This window comes from Poecilia formosa, unplaced genomic scaffold, assembly GCF_000485575.1.
Source record: "Poecilia formosa unplaced genomic scaffold, Poecilia_formosa-5.1.2 Scaffold11, whole genome shotgun sequence".
Lineage (NCBI taxonomy): Eukaryota > Metazoa > Chordata > Actinopteri > Cyprinodontiformes > Poeciliidae > Poecilia > Poecilia formosa.
The window spans coordinates 278,094-297,006 of NW_006799950.1; the positions used below are offsets into that span (position 1 = coordinate 278,094).

At 41.9% G+C, this 18,913-nt stretch overlaps 1 protein-coding gene across 2 annotated transcripts; it reads left to right on the forward strand.

Annotated features, from left to right (window-relative positions):
• Positions 1 to 248: 248 nt before the first annotated feature.
• Positions 249 to 15,002, forward strand: slc2a15b (solute carrier family 2 member 15b). Of its 2 annotated transcripts, XM_007543021.2 has the most exons (13): positions 249 to 497; positions 3,405 to 3,730; positions 4,445 to 4,543; positions 6,109 to 6,269; positions 6,400 to 6,524; positions 6,671 to 6,816; positions 7,573 to 7,705; positions 7,783 to 7,970; positions 10,218 to 10,328; positions 11,708 to 11,809; positions 12,097 to 12,172; positions 13,249 to 13,376; positions 14,631 to 15,002. In XM_007543021.2, exons 2-13 carry the CDS (start codon positions 3,686 to 3,688, stop codon positions 14,856 to 14,858), a joined length of 1,542 nt encoding a protein of 513 aa, XP_007543083.1. In that variant the 5' UTR covers positions 249 to 497; positions 3,405 to 3,685; the 3' UTR covers positions 14,859 to 15,002. The 2 variants fall into 2 exon arrangements, with proteins under 2 accessions (XP_007543083.1, XP_016521644.1); XM_016666158.1 differs by lacking the exons at positions 3,405 to 3,730; positions 4,445 to 4,543 and having other exon boundaries at positions 250 to 497.
• The last annotated feature ends 3,911 nt before the right edge of the window (positions 15,003 to 18,913 follow it).

Consider the following 18,913-nt stretch of genomic DNA (forward strand, 5'->3'; position numbering starts at 1 on the left):
GTCAAATTTATTTCTAAAGCTCGTGGTCTGAAGTGCTGTATAGATAAAATAACATAAAATAAAGGTCAAAAGACAGTTAAGACAAGAAAACAGAATAAAAAACAAAGTAAAAAGCAACATATTCCGGCCATGACTTATATCTCAAATGTAAATGAGATTCAAGATGGATGACGCCATTTTGAACCGCCCACACGCGAAAAAAAAAAAAAAAAAAAAAAAAAAAAAAAACCTTCGACAAACAGCGTTGTAATGGCAATGGTAGTGAAGCTCAATACATTACCCGAGACATTTTTGCTTTATCAGCCAATACTAAAGGCAAAGACGGCAGGCGAGAAAATTCTCCAATGAGTCCTACATCAGGTCTGAAAGGTTATTTGAGGGACACAAAAGAGAAATCAACATTAGCGCCCAAGTCAGTAGCCAGAGGAAAATGAAGGCAGAGTCTCATTGGATGAGTGTGAACGCTGTATTGGACGCATTTTGCACATACAAAACGGGTGAGTAATGACTTAAATAATACCGGTTTGTAAAAAAAATTGTATTCAAGAAAATGCTTAAAAATAAACATTAGTATAAAAAAGGTGCTATAATGTAAATATCACAGTTACAGCAGCAGAGAGCTAGCATTGGAATTTACACACATAAAATCAAACATAACTACCTTCACTTATTAACCTTTGATTTGACTATAAATAAGTGTTATGATGGCAAAAAATTGGATGTTTTACCACCAGCTACCTTTATACAGACGAACATGTGGTTGACTATCGCAGGTTCATTCTGGACATGAGGTCGGCTGCAGGCCTTGATCCATTTCCAGCATCAATCCAGACTCCGTTCGGGTTTTGGAAATTAAATAAATCGTATTCCGCTCGCTGGGTATCGGCTGACAACGTTGGACCACAATTTTTCTACTATTTTCCTCGATATCTCTATGACGGCAGCGCGTTAGCGATGACGGACCCCAGAAATGTTGACGGTGCTTGTGCTAAGGGACAAACTGCGACCGCTGATTGGTCTGTTGCTGACAAACCCGCAAGAATGATTGGCAGGTGGAGTCATGTCAATTTCAATTTGGTCTCTAATTTAAAAGCACAGAGTAGCATGTTTGAGCTCTGTAGGTACATTGTAGATGAAGATGCAACCAGTCTATTGCTAACATTTTTAGAGGCTATGATTATTGTGATGATCTTCTAATTATCACTCTATTTCACCCTATATTTAGAGAGCAATGTCAGGCCTTCTATTGTCTTTATTCCCATCAACATGGTTTATAAGTACAGATGAGTTATCGTTACTGAAAAATCTCTGATCAGCTCCTCTGCCTGACAGTTTGAGAAGTTACTTTGAGGAAATGTGCAAGAAATGCAAACGTCCTGGTCCTTTACGACATGCAGAACTTCTTAATGCAGGACCCTTTGCATAATGCCAAGGAAATGCCTAATTAGGCTTGAGGATCTGATGTCACGTGAAAACCATGAATCCAGAACAATATGTTCATTTCTTAGCGAAGAGGAGGGACTGCTCACAGACAACATAAAAAGGACAAGATAAATGTATAAAACTTATCAAAAACCCTCACTGTTGGCAAATAATACATAATAATAATTACATACCAAGAAGGTGAAGTGTAATCAATTAGCATATTGACACTGATATTCATAACTTTTGATGTACACTTTGCATTACAGCAGCTGTTGCAGGAGGCAAAAAAAAATATGAAGAGCTTTGCACTGCTCCTTTTTACACTTTGGGATTAATATACCATGGAGTGGTGAACTGTGTGTACTTTAGGTCTTTCTTATAGACCTGACAAGATGACCACAAGCCCATCCTGACTGCTCAAAGGTTAAATGGGCCTTGTTGATAGATGAAAATATCAGTTTGATCCTCCTTCATTAAAAAGTAATCAAAGCGTTCCCCTAAATTCCACGTTCTGGTATTTTTCTTTTTAGGAATTTTATCAGACGACAGCAGCAGGTGTTAACAACAATCACTGTAAAATGATCCAAAATGAGCAGGCAGAAAACTTGGTCCGAGCTGAAGTTTTGGTCAATGATTTGATTTGGATGGGATCATAGGCCCTTTGCAGGAGCATCTAAGCAAAGTCGATAATTCACAGCACAATTGATGTTTTACATTTAACCAGCGTGAGCTTTTGAACAACTTAAAGAAAAGTCATGTGACTCCCAACATTTTTGAATCTCACAGTTCAGACCTCGGTTTATCTTGCTGACTTACAGACAGTAACATATACACTCCTCTGGGAGGGAGGGCCACCGCTGCTGGTACATCGTATAAAACGTCTCAGCAACAAAAGCTGTGGAAAACCTGAACAATTCACACGTTTTTAGAAAATAACCTTTCACCTGGAACATTATTGCAAAGTTGATTTCTCATGTTGAGCTCCATTAATCCTAAAGTTAAAACCAAAACGACGCCCCAGATTTCCGTGGCGGCTGAAGTTTTCACACCGTCTGATAAGTTAAACAACTCTGTCAAATGACAGCACCTGTTGCAAGAAGCTACATGCAAATGCAAAAGCCAGAAAGAAAGAACCTGAATTCTGACAAGCAGATTGATTAGAGCCAAGCAAATGTTTATTCAGCAATACAAAAAAATTGCTGTTTTGCAACCACGGGGAGTAATTTTGTAAATGAGCAACAGGTGTGGCAGGACCAGGTGTGAGAGGAGAGCAGGAAGCAAGAAAAACTAAAGAACAACCAGAGAAAAGTTAGAAAAGACTGAGGGGACTGATCAGGATAAAAACCACGAGAACCAAAATTATTACAACAAACGTAAAACTCACGGCTGTAAATTCAAATAAATGTGAGGAAAACCCAAAGACCATGTCGAATGCAGTTTCATGTGTGCAGCGTTTGTTCTCAACACACTGTATTTGATTTGAAGTCACATATTTGAATCAGAAGGATAAACTTCAGTGCAGTGCAAGAATCATGTAGGAGGCAGTTGAGACTATTGCCAAAGTCTCCTCAGAGTGAAGAGCGACAAATAAACTCAGAGCTGGTCAGGTTGGTGATGTGCTGACACTTCATTTACAGGTTTTGGGTGGAGGAAACCCAACACTTAGGTGAAATAAACTATAATTTCAGAGAAAAATGTGCTTTTTCTAACAAAAAAAAATCACAGTAGCACTTTAAGATAGCAGATTAATTCAGTAATACACATATATATAATTTGTTGTAATGAATAATAATGACACTAGTAAATATGGGATCACAGTTAATGTGATTTATATTGTAATTCACTTTAATTTAATCTGACTCAGAGTTCATCGTTTGCTAACTTTTGACAGTTTCTGCTGCATCTTTTCTTGCTGATTCTCCTCCTTAAATGTTTATTAAAAACGCCAAGCTTTTCCATCATTGGCTGTTTGTTACCAGCTGGCGTTGCTCTTCAGGATGACCCACAGGGCTCATGTGATCTCTAATGGACCGGATCCGGTGGAACCAATTCACGGCTGGTTTGGGAACGGATTGGGAGTTTGATAATAAGTCGGCCGATTCCGCCCTTCGTTGGGAAGCGCCTCCTCTGCGCCACATGACCGATGGGAGGAATCTACAAATGGGACACGGAGCGAGGAGTTTTCACGAGTCCCTTTGATGAGCTGCTCCTCGTCTCCGTCGAGCTGATTATAGCGGAGGAGGAATTATTCATGACATAAATGGCAGAGGAGTTGTTAAAGGAAAATGCTGCAAAAATCAGTGGGGTGAGTTCACTCTTCTTCGTCGCTCTAACCTCGTATTTTCTCAAAAATAGTAAGTCGCTTGTGGTGTGACAGAGATTCACACTGGAAGAGGAAGGCTGGAGTCGTGAGGCGAGGGGTTGAACGTTAGATAAAGTAAAACCTACATGGGTTGATGCTGACTGCACAGCGTTGTCTCCACTGAACTCTTCAGAGCTTGAAACTTCCTCAATTTAGTCCCAAATTAGATTAATTTGAAGAACTGAGCAGCTTTTGTTCTCTCGGCCTACTTTTCCCTCATTCACACTCATACTAGTGTCATTCTGCAACATCTGAAGGAATGGACATGCAAAGTTAGGAAAAAGTTGGAATCTTACAGATTTTGACCTATTTTTGTCTTTTTTCAAAATCTAAAGAGAGCGTCACATGCGGCCTTTGCCTCTGTGAGGGCAAAAGTTTCAACTTCAGAAAAGATTTCATGTCATATTTTTAGTGTGATTGAGACGTAAACAACAGAAACTTTTTAAGCTCATAAGTGTTTGTCTGATCTTTTACAAGGATCTATTTCATGGAAATGACACAAAGTTTTGTTGGTTCACGCTTTAATAATTGCAAAGGTCAGATGTTTGGCAGCCACATGATGCTGTAAAAGTTCTCTCCATGTTGGAAAATGCGCAGTGCAGGTCACAGTGGGTTTGTTTTTGTTCCTCATTTGCTTCTTTGCTCTCCTCTCCGCAGCATCTCACATGGTCGCTGCTGGCGGTGGCTTTCCTGGCCTCGTTCGGCAGCTCCATGCTCTACGGCTTCAATTTGGCCGTCGTCAACTCGCCTGCAGAGGTGAGCTTCTGCATCGTCCTCACAACACTCAAAACTTTCACAGGATTTTGAGTCAGTGGATTTTAATTTAAGGCCCTGAAAAGTGCAGCCAATCAGGACGACTTCATGCTGCCCCCGACTGCAATTCAACAGTGTTACAGATTTGGACTGGCAGCAGAGGCAGATGTGGGGACATCCAGTCATTAAACTGGTTAAATGCTGCATTTTTGTTGTTGTTGTTGCAGGGAACAGGCTAAAATATTTTTTGAGGGCTAGAAAAGAGAAGACAGTGACCTCAATAAATGTTATATTGCAAAAAAATATTCTTTCAAGTGCAAATATCTCACTTAAAATAAGACAAATTACAAGTAACTTTTCAGCAAGATATGAGTTTGTTTTTAATCAATAATTCCTTAACGACTTCATTTATAACATGCTTAAAAAGTGGCAGTGGAATTGGCGCTTTTTCAACAATACTAATGATTTATCAACTTAAAACAAGCTCTTATTTCTTGATGAAAAGTTACTTGTAAGTTAGTTTTGTCTTATTTCAAGTGCACCAAGACATTTGAACTAGAAACTAGACAAAAACACCTGATAAGATTTTGAGTTTCTGCAGTGTAAAACTGTATGCCTTCCTTTTGGCAAGACAGACAATGGTGTACAGAGCCTTTCTGTAATTTCACACAAATCAGACTTTAATTTTAGTTAAATATTTATTCCTCCTTTAATTTTTCTCTTTTTGTTTTCATTTTTGACTTGAAACAATTTTTTTTCAACCATACGTAAACTTTTAAGATTTTGACCAAAGGTTTTGGCATTAACTCGTCCCTGTAATAAAAGTATCATGTTTTGATCGTCTTCCGTAACGCGGATTGTAACGTGCTCCTCATGTGGCTGCGTCAGCGTGTCATTGATGCTCCTCAGCTCCTAATTCATCTTTGGTTCTGTTCTGCTCCTTGTCCGTCTGATTTGCTGCGGCTAAGCTGTGAGCATTCCTGTTTTGACGTGGATGACCCCGTTCTGAAGCAGGACTAGTTCACAACGCCCTGCTGAACTTGGAGAATTAGGATGTTGTCTTTTAATTTAAAATCCTGACTTTCTTTAAAAAGTAAAAAAAAAATTATATTGATATCAATTAGAGGTCATTGTGCGTCTTATGACACATTTCTTATTTTATGGACTGAACAGAAAACATGTTATGCTATATAACATATCCTCCATCTAATGATCTGCTGATTTGTCTTCCTCCTTCTGTTCATATTGATGCCACATAAATCGTTTGGATCTCTGGAGTAAAACTAGACTGAGTTTCATGTCTCCTCAGTGCAGTTTCAGCTAAAACTGAATAAAATCTGAGGAATGCTGGAGGGCGTCATAATAAATTTTAGACAGAGTGAAAGATTTTGGACCTTTTTTTTTATTTTTTTTTAACCTATCACATTATGCTTCACCGAAATCTGGCAGCTTTGTTTCAGAAATGAATTAGACTTGAGCTCGATTCTTTAAAAAGTTGGTATGAAACCGTGTATTCTTTTGCTTCAGTGCGGTTTGGAGTGTTATAAAAATGATTTCTCTTCTCCCAGTACATCAAAGCCTTCTACAACGAGACGCTAACCAAGCGACATCACTGGATCCCGGACGAGCATTTCTTGACAATCTTGTACTCCCTCACTGTGTCCATCTTTGCCATCGGCGGGATGACCGGTGCGCTGCTGGTGGGCAAACTTGTCACTAAATATGGAAGGTCAGAGTGGATGTGGATGGATTACTTGCCTGTTTTGCCTGTAAAAATGACTCTTTCTTTCGCTGACGGTCTTTGAAGACCTCTGAGTAATTACGAGCGATGAGCTCTGACAGGTGATGTGTTTGAACAGAAAAGGGACTCTGGTGCGGTCCACCGTGCTGGTGTTCATTGGAGGATCTCTGATGGGCTTCAGCAGATGGTTCAGGAATCCCTTCATGGTCATCGCAGGACGCTACATCACAGGGGTCCATTCAGGTAGGCCTACCCCAAACAAAAACAGAAGATATTTGCCGTATTTTCCAGACTATAAGCCGCTACTTTCAAAATCCTGAGAAATGATCGCTCACTTCATGAGCATGAGGTGCGACGCATCGATCCGATGTTTTCTGTTTTTTCTTCAGGGATCTCTCTCAGCGTGGTGCCGATGTACCTCGGAGAGATCGCCCCCAAGAACCTACGTGGTTTTCTGGGCCTTGTTCCCAGCATCCACATCTGTCTGGGAGTCTTCAGTGCTCAGGTTCTTGGGCTTTCTGAGCTGCTGGGAAAGGTACCAAATGTTGTGCACTGTGTCTGAGTCGGCCTGTCTTGTTATTCTTTTTCCTAATATTCTTATTCCTTTCGGAACATTTTAAAAACTGGGATTAAAAACAATCAAACCCGGTGTCCCGCAGCTTCTACAAGTCCAACACACCTGAATCAAATGTCTAAATCACCTCCTCAGTTGGCAGTCAGGTTCTCCAGAGTCCTATTAGCTTATTATTGGACTCAGGTGTGTTGAAGTAGAAACACATCGAAAAGTCGCAGAACTCCGGCCCTCCAGATCCGGCAAATAAAAGAATAAATTTGTCGTTGGTTTTCTTGAAACTTGCTTAAAGACATTCCGAACTTTGCAAATGACAGGAAAAGCTAAACAAACCTATCCAGATAATGAATTCACAACACTGAAACAAACAAGTATGCGGGCTTGCGTGTTTACATATCACTTAAAAATGTGCTTAAGTTGCTTGGTGAAGCATGTAAACAAACGGATCTATAATTAGATAATGTTCAAGTTTGAGCTCGACCCTGGGGAGTTTCATGACACGCGGCCAAGCAAAAATATTGGTTTATACTTTCAGGCCTTTCAATCTGAGCACCAATGTGAGCAGTTATTGAGTAGCTGCATGGGGAAAAAAATGAAAAGTATTTTTTCGTTTGTCGGTGTGTTTAATTTTTACGTATTTCTTACGGAAACAACAGTATAGTTAAAAAAAACAAAGCAAAATGTTTTTCGTTTTTTTTTTTTTGCCGTTTCTTCACACAGGAAGAACATTGGCCGCTGCTCCTCTCCCTCGTATTGTTTCCTACTTTGGTCCAGCTGATGCTGTTGCCATGGTTTCCAGAGAGTCCACGGTACCTGCTGATCGAGAAGGGAAATGTCCACGCGACCGTGTCAGGTCAGAGACGGCACTTCTTTTCTCTGCCGTTTCAGTTTCGTGTGCTGTACAATTCAGAAGCTGCGTCTGTTCTCCAGCCCTCAAGTGTTTCCGCAAAAAAGGAAACATCCAGGCAGAGGTGGAGGAGATGCAGGAGGAACAACGGTCGCTCTCCTCCATCAAGACCCTCTCTGTCCGCCGTCTGCTCATGGACCGCTCCGTCCGCTGGCAGGTCCTCACCATCGTGGTGGTCAACATCGGGATGCAGCTGTCTGGGATCGATGCAGTGAGTGGGGAACAGAGCAGCGGCTTCGTTGTGTTTTTTGTTTTCATTTTGGATGAAGTGCATCGCTCTGTGTGCTTCACGCAAAAAAAAAAACAACCGAGAACTCAAACTGCTGCAGATCCCAGCTGGGCTCCTTCCTTCTGTCCATACATCACAGAGTTGCACAGTACTACTACACCCGCCGAATAACTAAGCTGAGGGCTATACGATCACGCCTCATTATCTTTCTCACTGCAACCTCACCTAACAAGGTCCACCCATCTGAACACAAAGTGGAGCCCATCTTTGTGCTCCTTGCTTCGTGTGGATGGGAGCTCCAGGCTTGCTGGCTCACGGTGGCATCGTTTCCCAGCAGGGCGGGGGCCTCCTGCTGGGCCGCTCGGTCCCCGCTGCTCCACGCAGGAACTCTGCAAGGCTTTGCAAACGCAGATAAAAACACGAGGCTAAAACTCCAAAAACATGTATTTCAGTTAATGATTTATTATCTGCTCTTATCTAAAGTTAGGACGGAAACTATCAGCGTATCTTACTCATTGCGTGGAACCGGATTGGGAATGAATGTAACTTGAAAATATTTGAAATGTTGAATTAGACCCATTGATCAGTAAAATGCAGCATCACTCAGAAAAATGTTAGCATTTTCTGGAGCATACAGGTTGATGCTAACACAATGCTAGGATGGAAATAGTGGGAGTTACTGCTGCTTATCAAGAGCTTCATTTCAGACTCTTCAGGCCTCAGTTAAAAATGCTAAATGAACAGAAAGTAAAAAGCAAACGGCAGAACATTTCTCAAAGTTAAATCCGAATGAACCCAACACTTTCAGCCAACAGATGCATAAATCTGGACGAGGTCTATTGGGGTTTGTCTCGACCAGCTTTTCACATCGTAACACTGAAATAAGTCACATCAGTCAGACAGGCTGGAGAGTTTTCAGGTAACGCCTCCATTCAGTTTTGGTCTTGACACGTAAATACACTTTGGACCACTAAGTTGTAGCTCTGGCTGGTTTGAGGCGTGGTTCCCCAGCTGCAAGTTGAACAGCTGCTCTTGTCTGAAGCAGGTCTTCTTCTATGATTGCCCTGTAATGACCTCTGACCCCTAGCACTGCCCCTGTTGAGCGTCGTCACAGCATGATGCTGCCACCATGAGTTTTTAGGGTTGTGGGGATTTGCTCAGGCTGTTCATTTTCTGCCTAAAAATCATTTTGCTACCTTCCTAAAATAATGGCCTGAGTCAGTTTGTGCCAAATGTTTTTTGTTTCTTTTTTAATCTTAAATAATCTTTTGGCATAAAAGATGTGGCAATTGTTTTGTTTTTTTTTCTTTATGGCAAAAAAGGGCATTATTGTAGGAAGTGGGCGATCTGAAAGTTTCAGAAAAGTTTGATTTTGACCTCAGACCAAAATTTGGATGGACAATTTGGCAGCTTTTCTGATGAACGATCTCTTTGCCCAGACATATGAATTTACCAGGAATTTCTCCACAACTTTATTTACTAATTAGGTAGTTTGTTGCACTGGATTATATTTGGAGATAAAACAGTAAAACAGATGCATGTCATGCATGTCATACTTTTTATTTGTACAACAAACCTCATGATATATGAGGTTTGTTTGTTGCGTCACAACAGCAAACACAGATTTAGACTTTTTCTGAGCTTGACCCAAACTGGATCATCACCAGCAAAATGGTCCCGAACTCGTCAGAAACTAACATACAAAAGAATAGCTGGGGGAAGAAAAAAAAATAAAGATTTTGCAAATGAACCACAAGACGTTTTCTTTAAAAACCACATGAGGAAATGTTATTTCACTGTAACCAGACACACGTGCCTGCATGTTTTCAAAGTTATGTTGATGAAATGCAACATGTTCGGTTACTAAATCAACGAGACAGGGGTTGAACTGCGCCGATCACCATCCTGTCCTCACCTCATCAATGATGGATGCCGCTCCGGTAAAATGTGATTGATGAGAACGCACAAATTAATTTCAAGGGGAGCACTTGTCAGCAATCCACGCTCATGAAACGCAGAACCTCAAACGCATAAGTGATGGTCGGACTAATGAAAGCGATCGGCATAATGAATCAAGCGAAAGCGCAAAGTAACAAGACGGGCATTTTGGCTCCTTAGAAAATGAGATGATCTAATTCTGAGTTTCTAATCCGTCAGATTCATCCTGATAAACTTTGTGGTGTTTTTTTTTTGTTTTGTTTGTTTTTTGTTTCTTTTTCTGAATTTCAGATCTGGTTCTACACAAATGAAATATTCAAGAATGCGGGAATCCCAGAACCTCACATTCAGTACACGACGGTGGGAACTGGAGCCGTAGAGGTCCTCGCTGGGATGCTGGGGGTGAGCGGACGATTTGATGCGACGTTCATCGGTTTGTGATCGGCTTTATTGAACCGCAGATCATTTCGACGTGACAAGACTGAAACGCGAAGTCAACTCCTCTGATTATGTTCACTGGAGAATTAATTAGTAAATTGTAAAAAAAAAAAAAAAAAAAAGCTATTTTAAAAAGTCTGATTAATTATTACACAACATTGTACAGCATGATTAATCAAATAATTCTTCATCAAGTGTACAGACATTAGCTTGATTTAAAAACTCCACTAGAAAGTGCTTTAAAATTGTGTTTTTAATACCTTTCATTGTGTTTTTGTTAGTAATGTCTTCTTCATTGTTCGTTTATTTTTTTCTGTAGCAAAAAGTCTCAGTTTTTTGATCTGATCTGATCTCAGTGTTGGATCCAGGATGGAGTTACTGGTACCAGTGCTCTCTAGTGTTTAAAAACTGCTAAAATCTTCAATTATATCATTTCATTGTTTCAAAGACGTTTAACTAGATGCCATAAAAGGTGAAGGAGTGACAGAGTTTTTCTCCGGCCATTTGGAATGTAGAATAATGCGACGTTGTCCACGTGTTGCTGCACTCTGCAAGTCAGCTGGCTGAAAGAACGTTGATCCACTTTGTTCTGATTACGCTAAAGACAAATGATGAATAAAAAAACCAATGGCAGTCGTGATGAGGAAACTGAAGAAGCGCCACACACCAACACTGCAAGATGAAAGAAAGCAACGAGCAGCACCTCTGTTAGACTGTCAGCTGGCATGAAACCCCGTTAATTAACTCCAGATTGATTTTTGTTTGTTATTGTTGTACTATACAGGTTTGAAAACTGTTACTCAACTGAGGGATAACGGATGGGGAGTGGGTCTGATTATCGTCTATTGATTTCATCTAATGGCTCTTTCAAATCCCGTTTTGTTGTTAAAATGCTATTTTTTCAGACAATCAAACTTTGTTTTATTCTTTATTTAAAACGGATGAGGTGGAAGAAGTTAAAACAAACTGAGCTGTAATTGCTGGTAAAATGTCTAAACGTTTATTTTTTTTTGTGGCTGAGTAAGTCTAGGTGAGGCACAGTTTAGAGAATAAATGACCTTCCTCTGAAAATGGTCTGATGCTGTAGAAAAGGAATAGAAAAGAGCAGCCAAAGTCCAAAGAAAAGGCTTTAAATGCCTTATTTTTCCAAAAAGTTAAGAAAAGATCATCACCGTAAAAAAAATTGACTTCTTAAAAGTAAACACAGAGAAATTCAAGAATTAACTCAACACTAGTGCTATAAAGCGGACATTAAAACACAGAAGATGAACGCTGAAAATGTTTCTGCCCTTTGTATTTGTCTACGGTTGCAGCCACTCACCACTTCCTCTTACATTGTTTAGTGTTTCACCATCGAGCGTGTGGGCAGACGACCTCTGATTATCGGCGGGTTCCTCTTCATGGGTCTCTGCTGTGCGGGAATCACCGTGTCCGTCCTCCTCCAGGTACGTCTGCAGTGACTGCGTCTTAAAAAACTTTTTGTGTGCTCTTCACTAAACAGGAATATTGGAGTCGGTAAGTTCAGATATCTATAATTTGCCTCTTCCCCCGTCTTGTTTGCGCCTGTAAACAATAACGATACAAGCAAGAAAGTAATTATGTGTCATATTAAGTAAATGTCAAGGAGCACCACATGGTACAAATTATGTTTCTGGTATCTTATAATCAAAATGATTGAGTGCAATTAAATGGATAGTCATTAGAAAGTGCGCAAATTTCCGTGGCTTTGCAGGCGCAGTTTCCCTTCATGAGCTACATCAGTGTGGGCTGCGTTGTGGGGATCATCGCTGGCTTCTGCATAGGTCCAGGTAATACCAAAACTCCATCATATCCTCCAATTTTTACTTCACAGGAGAAGGAGAAAACACTCCCAGACCTCAATCTGAACCCTCTCCGTCAGCACAGGCAGCCCTTGAGTTTAAGGTGACACTGCTCCCTACTGGAAGCTGGAGGAACAGCAGGAACTCAGCCTCCGCTCCGCCCCTCCTCCCTGCGAGAGCATGAAGAGATATTGTATTTCATTACTCTTGTAAATTAGGAAATCTGCGCTGCCACACTACATCCATTCCTGTAGCCATTTAGATGAGACGAGGGAAGAGAATTACGAGGCGTTGGTTTACCACCACATCAAGCGGACCCGTGAGGATGATGAATCGGGCCAAATCTGGTGTACGTAGCGTCATTCATCAACGCGGCAAAAATCTATACCACAGAACAAGAAGGAGGATCTCTGTTCCTGCAATTAGACCTTTAATGGCTCATTGTTCACAAGCTTCCCTGTGATGAATACGGTTTCTTTCGGAGGAAACCTTGCTCTCACGTAGAGCATGTTGACAAATGATGGCCTATAGTTATTCATCTGACAGTACTAAACCTCTCTGTCTGCTGTTAGCAGCCACAGATAATGAGGACATCATTCTGGAAGATGATCATTAGAGCTTTGGCTAAGGCACAATCTAACAATGAGAAATGTTTAAAGCAGAGCCGCCCTCTGATGTCACCCAGACACTTGTAGACGTCCCGGCTATCGCTGCCGTCTTTTCACACTTACTGCCCGCCTCTTCTAGACGATGTCGGCCATCTTCCTGCCTGCAATAACGGACACTAAATGAAATACATGAGTGTAACTTAATAGCACTTTGGCTTTTGTTACCATTTATTAATTTTGAGCGAAGGCTAGTAAATAGGCCAGAGAGGGAATATCGATAAACTACTTGATGAATGAAGTTGCTGGTGTTAATTTCATAACAGCACCGGGTAATTAAACTGGATTTGTGCGATGACTGGATGCTCGGTCGGATCGAGCCTATAAATTTCCCCAAACAGACACAGCGGTTCTGGTTCTTACTTTAACACGGCCACGTTTTTCGTCCCGTCTTTCCAGCCGGCGTTCCTTTCCTGATCACAGCCGAGCTCTTCAAGCAGTCGCACCGACCGTCCGCCTACACCGTGGCTGGCTGCCTCAACTGGCTGTCCAACTTCACCATCGGCTTCGTCTTTCCCTTCCTCGAGGTCAGAAACCGAGACTGAACTTTTAATAATGCAAAGGTCTTTCAGTTCTCCTCGGATGAAGTCATGGTTTGAAACTTTTCTATTCTGGAGGACAAGATTCTGATGACTTATTATTAGCCAGAATGGTCTGTCATGTTTTTTTTATGTATGTATATAAATATATTGTTATTCAAGAACCATAAACTTCTGTGCGTTGTACTGGGATTTTACGTGAAAGATGAACACAAATTAGCACTTTTAGTGAACTTTAACGGCACAGATCTATGTAATTTATGTTATGATATGATATGTTTATGTTTCAGATATGATATGTTCATATCTGAAACACGTGGCATCCGACTGTTTCCGTAGAAGCCTCAGAGGTTTGATAGAGAACATCAGTGAACCGAGTAGGAGCAAAGATGGGTTAGGGAAAAAGATGTGGAGAAATTTAAAACAGAAATTTTAAAGTTTAAAACGTAAAGCTTTTAACATCTCACTCGGCTCTGTTCATCAAAAAGTGGAGAAAGCAGAGCTCATCTGCAAACAACATGCCAGACCACCTAAACCGAGAATATCTCAGTCCTCTGGTGCTTATGTGTTTTTCTCAACCAGATGAAGAGTTCAAGAGTCTCTGTGTCTTGGTAGGATGGAGTGAAAGGTGCAGATTAGGGCCTCATTTGTAGTAACGAAGGCCTTTTCCTTCATCGATCCGTCTCTGCTGCGACCATGACCTACTGCTGAGAGACATAAATACTTTCCTGACGAACACGAAGTTAATCAGTCACTTTAAAAGTGACAGAAATGAGGTTGTTCTGAAAGACAGCTTCGAGTAAGTGAGCTGCTCCCGTGCATCGAAAGGACTCAGCTGAAGTGGGGGCCATAAATCTCCTCTGGCCAACAAACTCCTTCAGATCCAGAAGAATTGGGTGGGCGGATGGATGAACGGATTTGTTTTTGTGGGTCTCCAAAGAGCAGGTTTTTAACTTTCTGTTGATGTATTTTTCATAGATCCCAACCTTCCTGCTAACTGGGTGTACTTTTTGTTTACGCAAAATATTTCACATTTTTACTGTAAACTTATAATTTCCAAATGTCATTTAGGTTGACAAAATTGATGTGATGTCATGCAACACAAACCTGGTTTGAACATCTAAAAATGACCGTCAAACACATTTTTGAAAAATTAGCTTAAGCACAAATTGTTATGTTATTTAAGTTAATAAAGTCAGCTTCCGTACCCTTTTGGATTACTTTGCGTTGTCCCCTTGTTAGGACGCAACGGGCCCATACTGCTACCTGATCTTCTGCGCGATCTGCTGGGGCGTGGCTGCCTACACCATCTGGGTCATTCCTGAGACCAAGAACAAAACCTTCCTGGAGATCAGCCAGATGTTTGCAGCCAAAAGCAGCGTCCAGAAGGAGGAGCCGACTCCAAACAGTCACCTGAAATTGGCGCTGATGAACGGCTACGGATCACTCAGGCTCCATGACGAAAAGTGAAAGAGGAAAATAACTTCCTGTAAAATAACAAACAAAACACGAGTACGATGACAAACTGCGGCCGCGAGACTGACTGCTTTACTTGAACAAGTCTAAGAGACATAAATGTACACAAAGTATAATAAAATATTGGCTTTGTTGAGATGTTTTTGTTTATTGTGTGTCGTTAAATGTTGGTGTCCACGGTCATGTGCCTCGGCTCAACTGTTCGTCACATTCAGATCGATTTCCCACCGTCGCTTGGCCCTTTTGTTGGAACTGTGGAGACTTCACAGTTTTCTCTCAGATGTTTTCAGCCATTTGATTCTTTCAAAACCACATGGTGGCTCTATTGTTGAGAGTTAGGCTCGTTTGACCTATTATTCGCCAAACAGATGTTTAGCTACCTGTAAGCAGGATTTCATGTTAATATGCGGCGATGAGGATTGATAAACCACTGGAAACTAAAACCAGTGACTCTTCAGATTTGTTTTGAACAATAAGTAAGCAGAACTAGAGGGCCCTGGGTTGGCCCTTGAACTTTTTCACATTTTATTGGATTTCAACTGGGATTTTCTGGTGTCGCTGAGCTCACAGTAGAGCCCCGTTGTTAGTTTGAAGGGAGACAATGCATCATTCTTCAATTTTTGTACAAATTAAAAAAAAATAAAACGGAAAGGTGTTCTGTTTTTTTCAGCTTAGACTGGCTAGAGAACATTTTGAACTGTAATCTTTAAGTCTTGCCACACATTAAGTCAGTACTAAAACGTATTAATACGGTTAGTAGCTCTATTGGTGGTCAGTGTTGTCCTGCTGGAAGTTAACAGGTTTCCCCCCCTTGTCACCACTGCATTTAGCTCCTCCTCATCGAATCTGACCGGCATTCCCGCAGCATAATGTTGCCTCCACCATGTTTCAAGGTAGTGGAGGAGATTGTGTGTTCACGGTGAAAAGGTGTCATAAGGCTCGGCTTTTGGTGTAATTTCACTGGACACTTTCCTCCATGTGCGCTGTGTTCACTATTTGATAACAAAACCACAAATGGGACTTCTCAAGGCTTTCCTTCAAAAATGGCTTTCTTGTTGCCACTTCTTCACGAACAGAACTAATACTCATATCGATAAGTTGCGCCACCTGGAAAAACAGAAAAGTTAATTAATGTAATTCCACTTTCCTAAGGTTTCCTAAAGTTGGCAATTTGGCAAGACTATTATGTAAAGATCCAATGAAATCTATAAAAATCTGTGGCTGTAACATCAGAAAACATGACAAAAGTTATGAATATTTTCTCAATTACTGGACAGTTAAGGATGAGCCAGAACAGTTTATTAATTATTTGACCACTTAAGCAGGTGTTTTATGTGTGCTGTGTTTTCTTCTTCCTCCTGCTTGCTGTGTCCTACATGGCTGGCAGAACTTACTACGGCCTTCTTTCTTGCAACTCTTCCATAAAGGCCAATTTTATGGACCCATCACCATGACAACAGATTCCCACCTGAGCTGAGGAACTCTGCATCTCCTGTAGAGTTACCACGGGCCTCTTGGTTTCTCCTCCACCCGATGCTCCTCTTACCCGCCTGTCTATCTTCTGTGATTTCTGTGACATACCAAGGAGTCCTCTCGATCCCCTCCGATCTGGTCTGAACTGCTTGCGTGTGCGGTCGAGAGTGCGGAGCGAGTTTCAGTTACGGTTGTCACCGCCATCCTCACGGCTCCGGTGCTGTGTGAAGGTTGAGGCCCCGCCACCACATGCGACACACGGCGCAGCGTTCACGACTCACACTGCATGAGCGATGCGGAAGGCCTCTCCGCTCCCTTCTCATCTCTTCCCTCTGCCTCTAGGCTGGCTGATCCATCTGTCAGCGCCTGCAGAAGGGCCCCGCAACCCCCAGCTGGGGCAGAATGGATAAATGCTGTCACATCTCTCGGCGTCCTCATAAAAACAAAAGAGTTGAACTTCGGCATGTGCGGGTTTGCAGCGAGGGTTTTGCATGCTGCAGTGGTCTCAACACTTCAGACACGACCGCCTGTCTTATAAAGAGGCGAGGCGGGCTCGTGATGGAGGGTCAACCTTTGGAGCTGCTGCTGAAAGACAAATGGACGGCCGAGTCCCCGGTCCCAGCAGAGGACCAACAGCAAGGGCTGAGTGGCCTGTTCATATGTAACATCAGTCTCAAACAAAGGTCTCCTTGTCACAGAGACTACAGTATATTTCTGCGGATAATGCCACAGCATACACATACACACGCATACACACACACAGTCGGCTGTGCCTCAGGCTGGCAGAAGCTATAAATCAAACAAATAGCATCACACCCTGACGAAGGAAGCATTCCAACAGATAAAATGCTCTCCCACACAACAAAGCCACACTCACTGCGTAATTAATTGCAACAAATTACCTCTTCCTCTCCCTGTCGGCCCCCACCTCGCCTCTCTTACCACACTGACAGGAGCACCACGCGCTCCTGAAACGCCAGAGTGCGGATGCGCACCGAGCTCGTGCGCGATCAGGAGGCACGCTAAAGGTTTATCACGCGCACGTGCGCACACACACACACATACACAAACAGGGATGCGCAGCTCGCACAAGCTGCTCGGCCTGCACCCTTCATAAGTGCTTTAATGTGGCTTATTGCAGAGCGCGGTCCCCTTAGCCGTGGAAATATTCGCTTGACGGATGTGCTTTGTCGCAGGCGCTCCCCGGCGGAGGGCGGCTGTCAGGGAGGAGATGATAACATTAACAGGGAGGCAAGGCGATGACAAATGCCTGTTATCAGCGAACGAGGCCGGTGACAAATCGAACGGCAGCGGCCCAGGCAGCCCCGGCGCGGCGTAATAAAAAAGAAGATGGATGGCACACCCAGGCGGGCCCGCGTTAATGCGATTTCCACTGCTCTGCCTGACTCCCAATTAAGGCTGGGAGGGGGGAGAGAGAGAGAGAGAGAGAGAGAGAGAGAGAGAGGCGGCGGGGGCGATGACGGAAAGTGAGATAAGAAAAATAAAAGGTGGAAACTGAAAAGAACGCGTAAGGAAGGAAGTGTGAGGGATGTGAAGGTAGAGCGAAACAACAACTTTTCCAGATTCATTCTCATTGAAGAGTGAAGGAAGGAAATAGAGCATTGTCTCATTAAATCCTTTGTGTGATTTCAATCTGGAGGAACGTTAGCATCTTATGACATCCTCAGCAGCTCGGCTGATTGTTTATGGTTGACCTTTTGTCACAAAGTGTTCCAGTTTTTGAAACAAGTTTTACAAAAATAGGCTGAGCAAATGCCGGTTTTATTTTATTATTGATTTAAGTTACTGAGGGAAGTAAGGTGTCCAACCCGTTTACATTAGTTGTCATGGTTTTATTTAAAAATCAAGTTTTTTCTTTTTTGTTTTTGTTTTTTGTGACCCACAAGGGCTTTCTACGTTATCATAATTTCCCACATGACAAAATGTTTGGGCGTCGTTGCGCCAAAGGCATTTTATTTTCATTCTTTTTCCCAAAATGTGTTTTCTGTGCTCATGTCTGCTTTCATTTGTGTTTAGAATGGAACAGAGCAGGAAAAAAAAACATTAACTCGTTAAGTTTTAAATAAGGATCATTTGTAGAAAACAAAACTCTCTTAAGAATAAAAATTTAAGATGGTTTCCTGTCTCATGGTGACACGTCTTATTGTACTGCAGCTTTTTGTAAATAAAACTGCAGTGCAGCTTCTGCCTGTCTGTATCATACTGGATGCTGCTTGAGTGAGAGGAGAGCTAGGTGGCTAAAGGCTAACTTCTTTGGCTTCATGTGCACACAAACCCCCCCTGCTGGACAAAGGCGGTTTAACAGGCAGATAATAAAGTCATGCATTTATTGAGCAACGTGCAGTTTAAAGACTCACACGCTTTTGGCTCAAATGACATTTTTGGCACAAAATAAGGTGTAACAGCTCTAGCATGTGATGTATGGAAGGCCATCACTAGGAAATATTTTGTCACTATAAGGTGATGTTCGACTTTTTCTTTTTTTTTTTTTTTTTTTACAAAAATGAAGCACTCATTGTCCCTGATCGTATAAAACTGTAAAGTTCTGCTTCTAC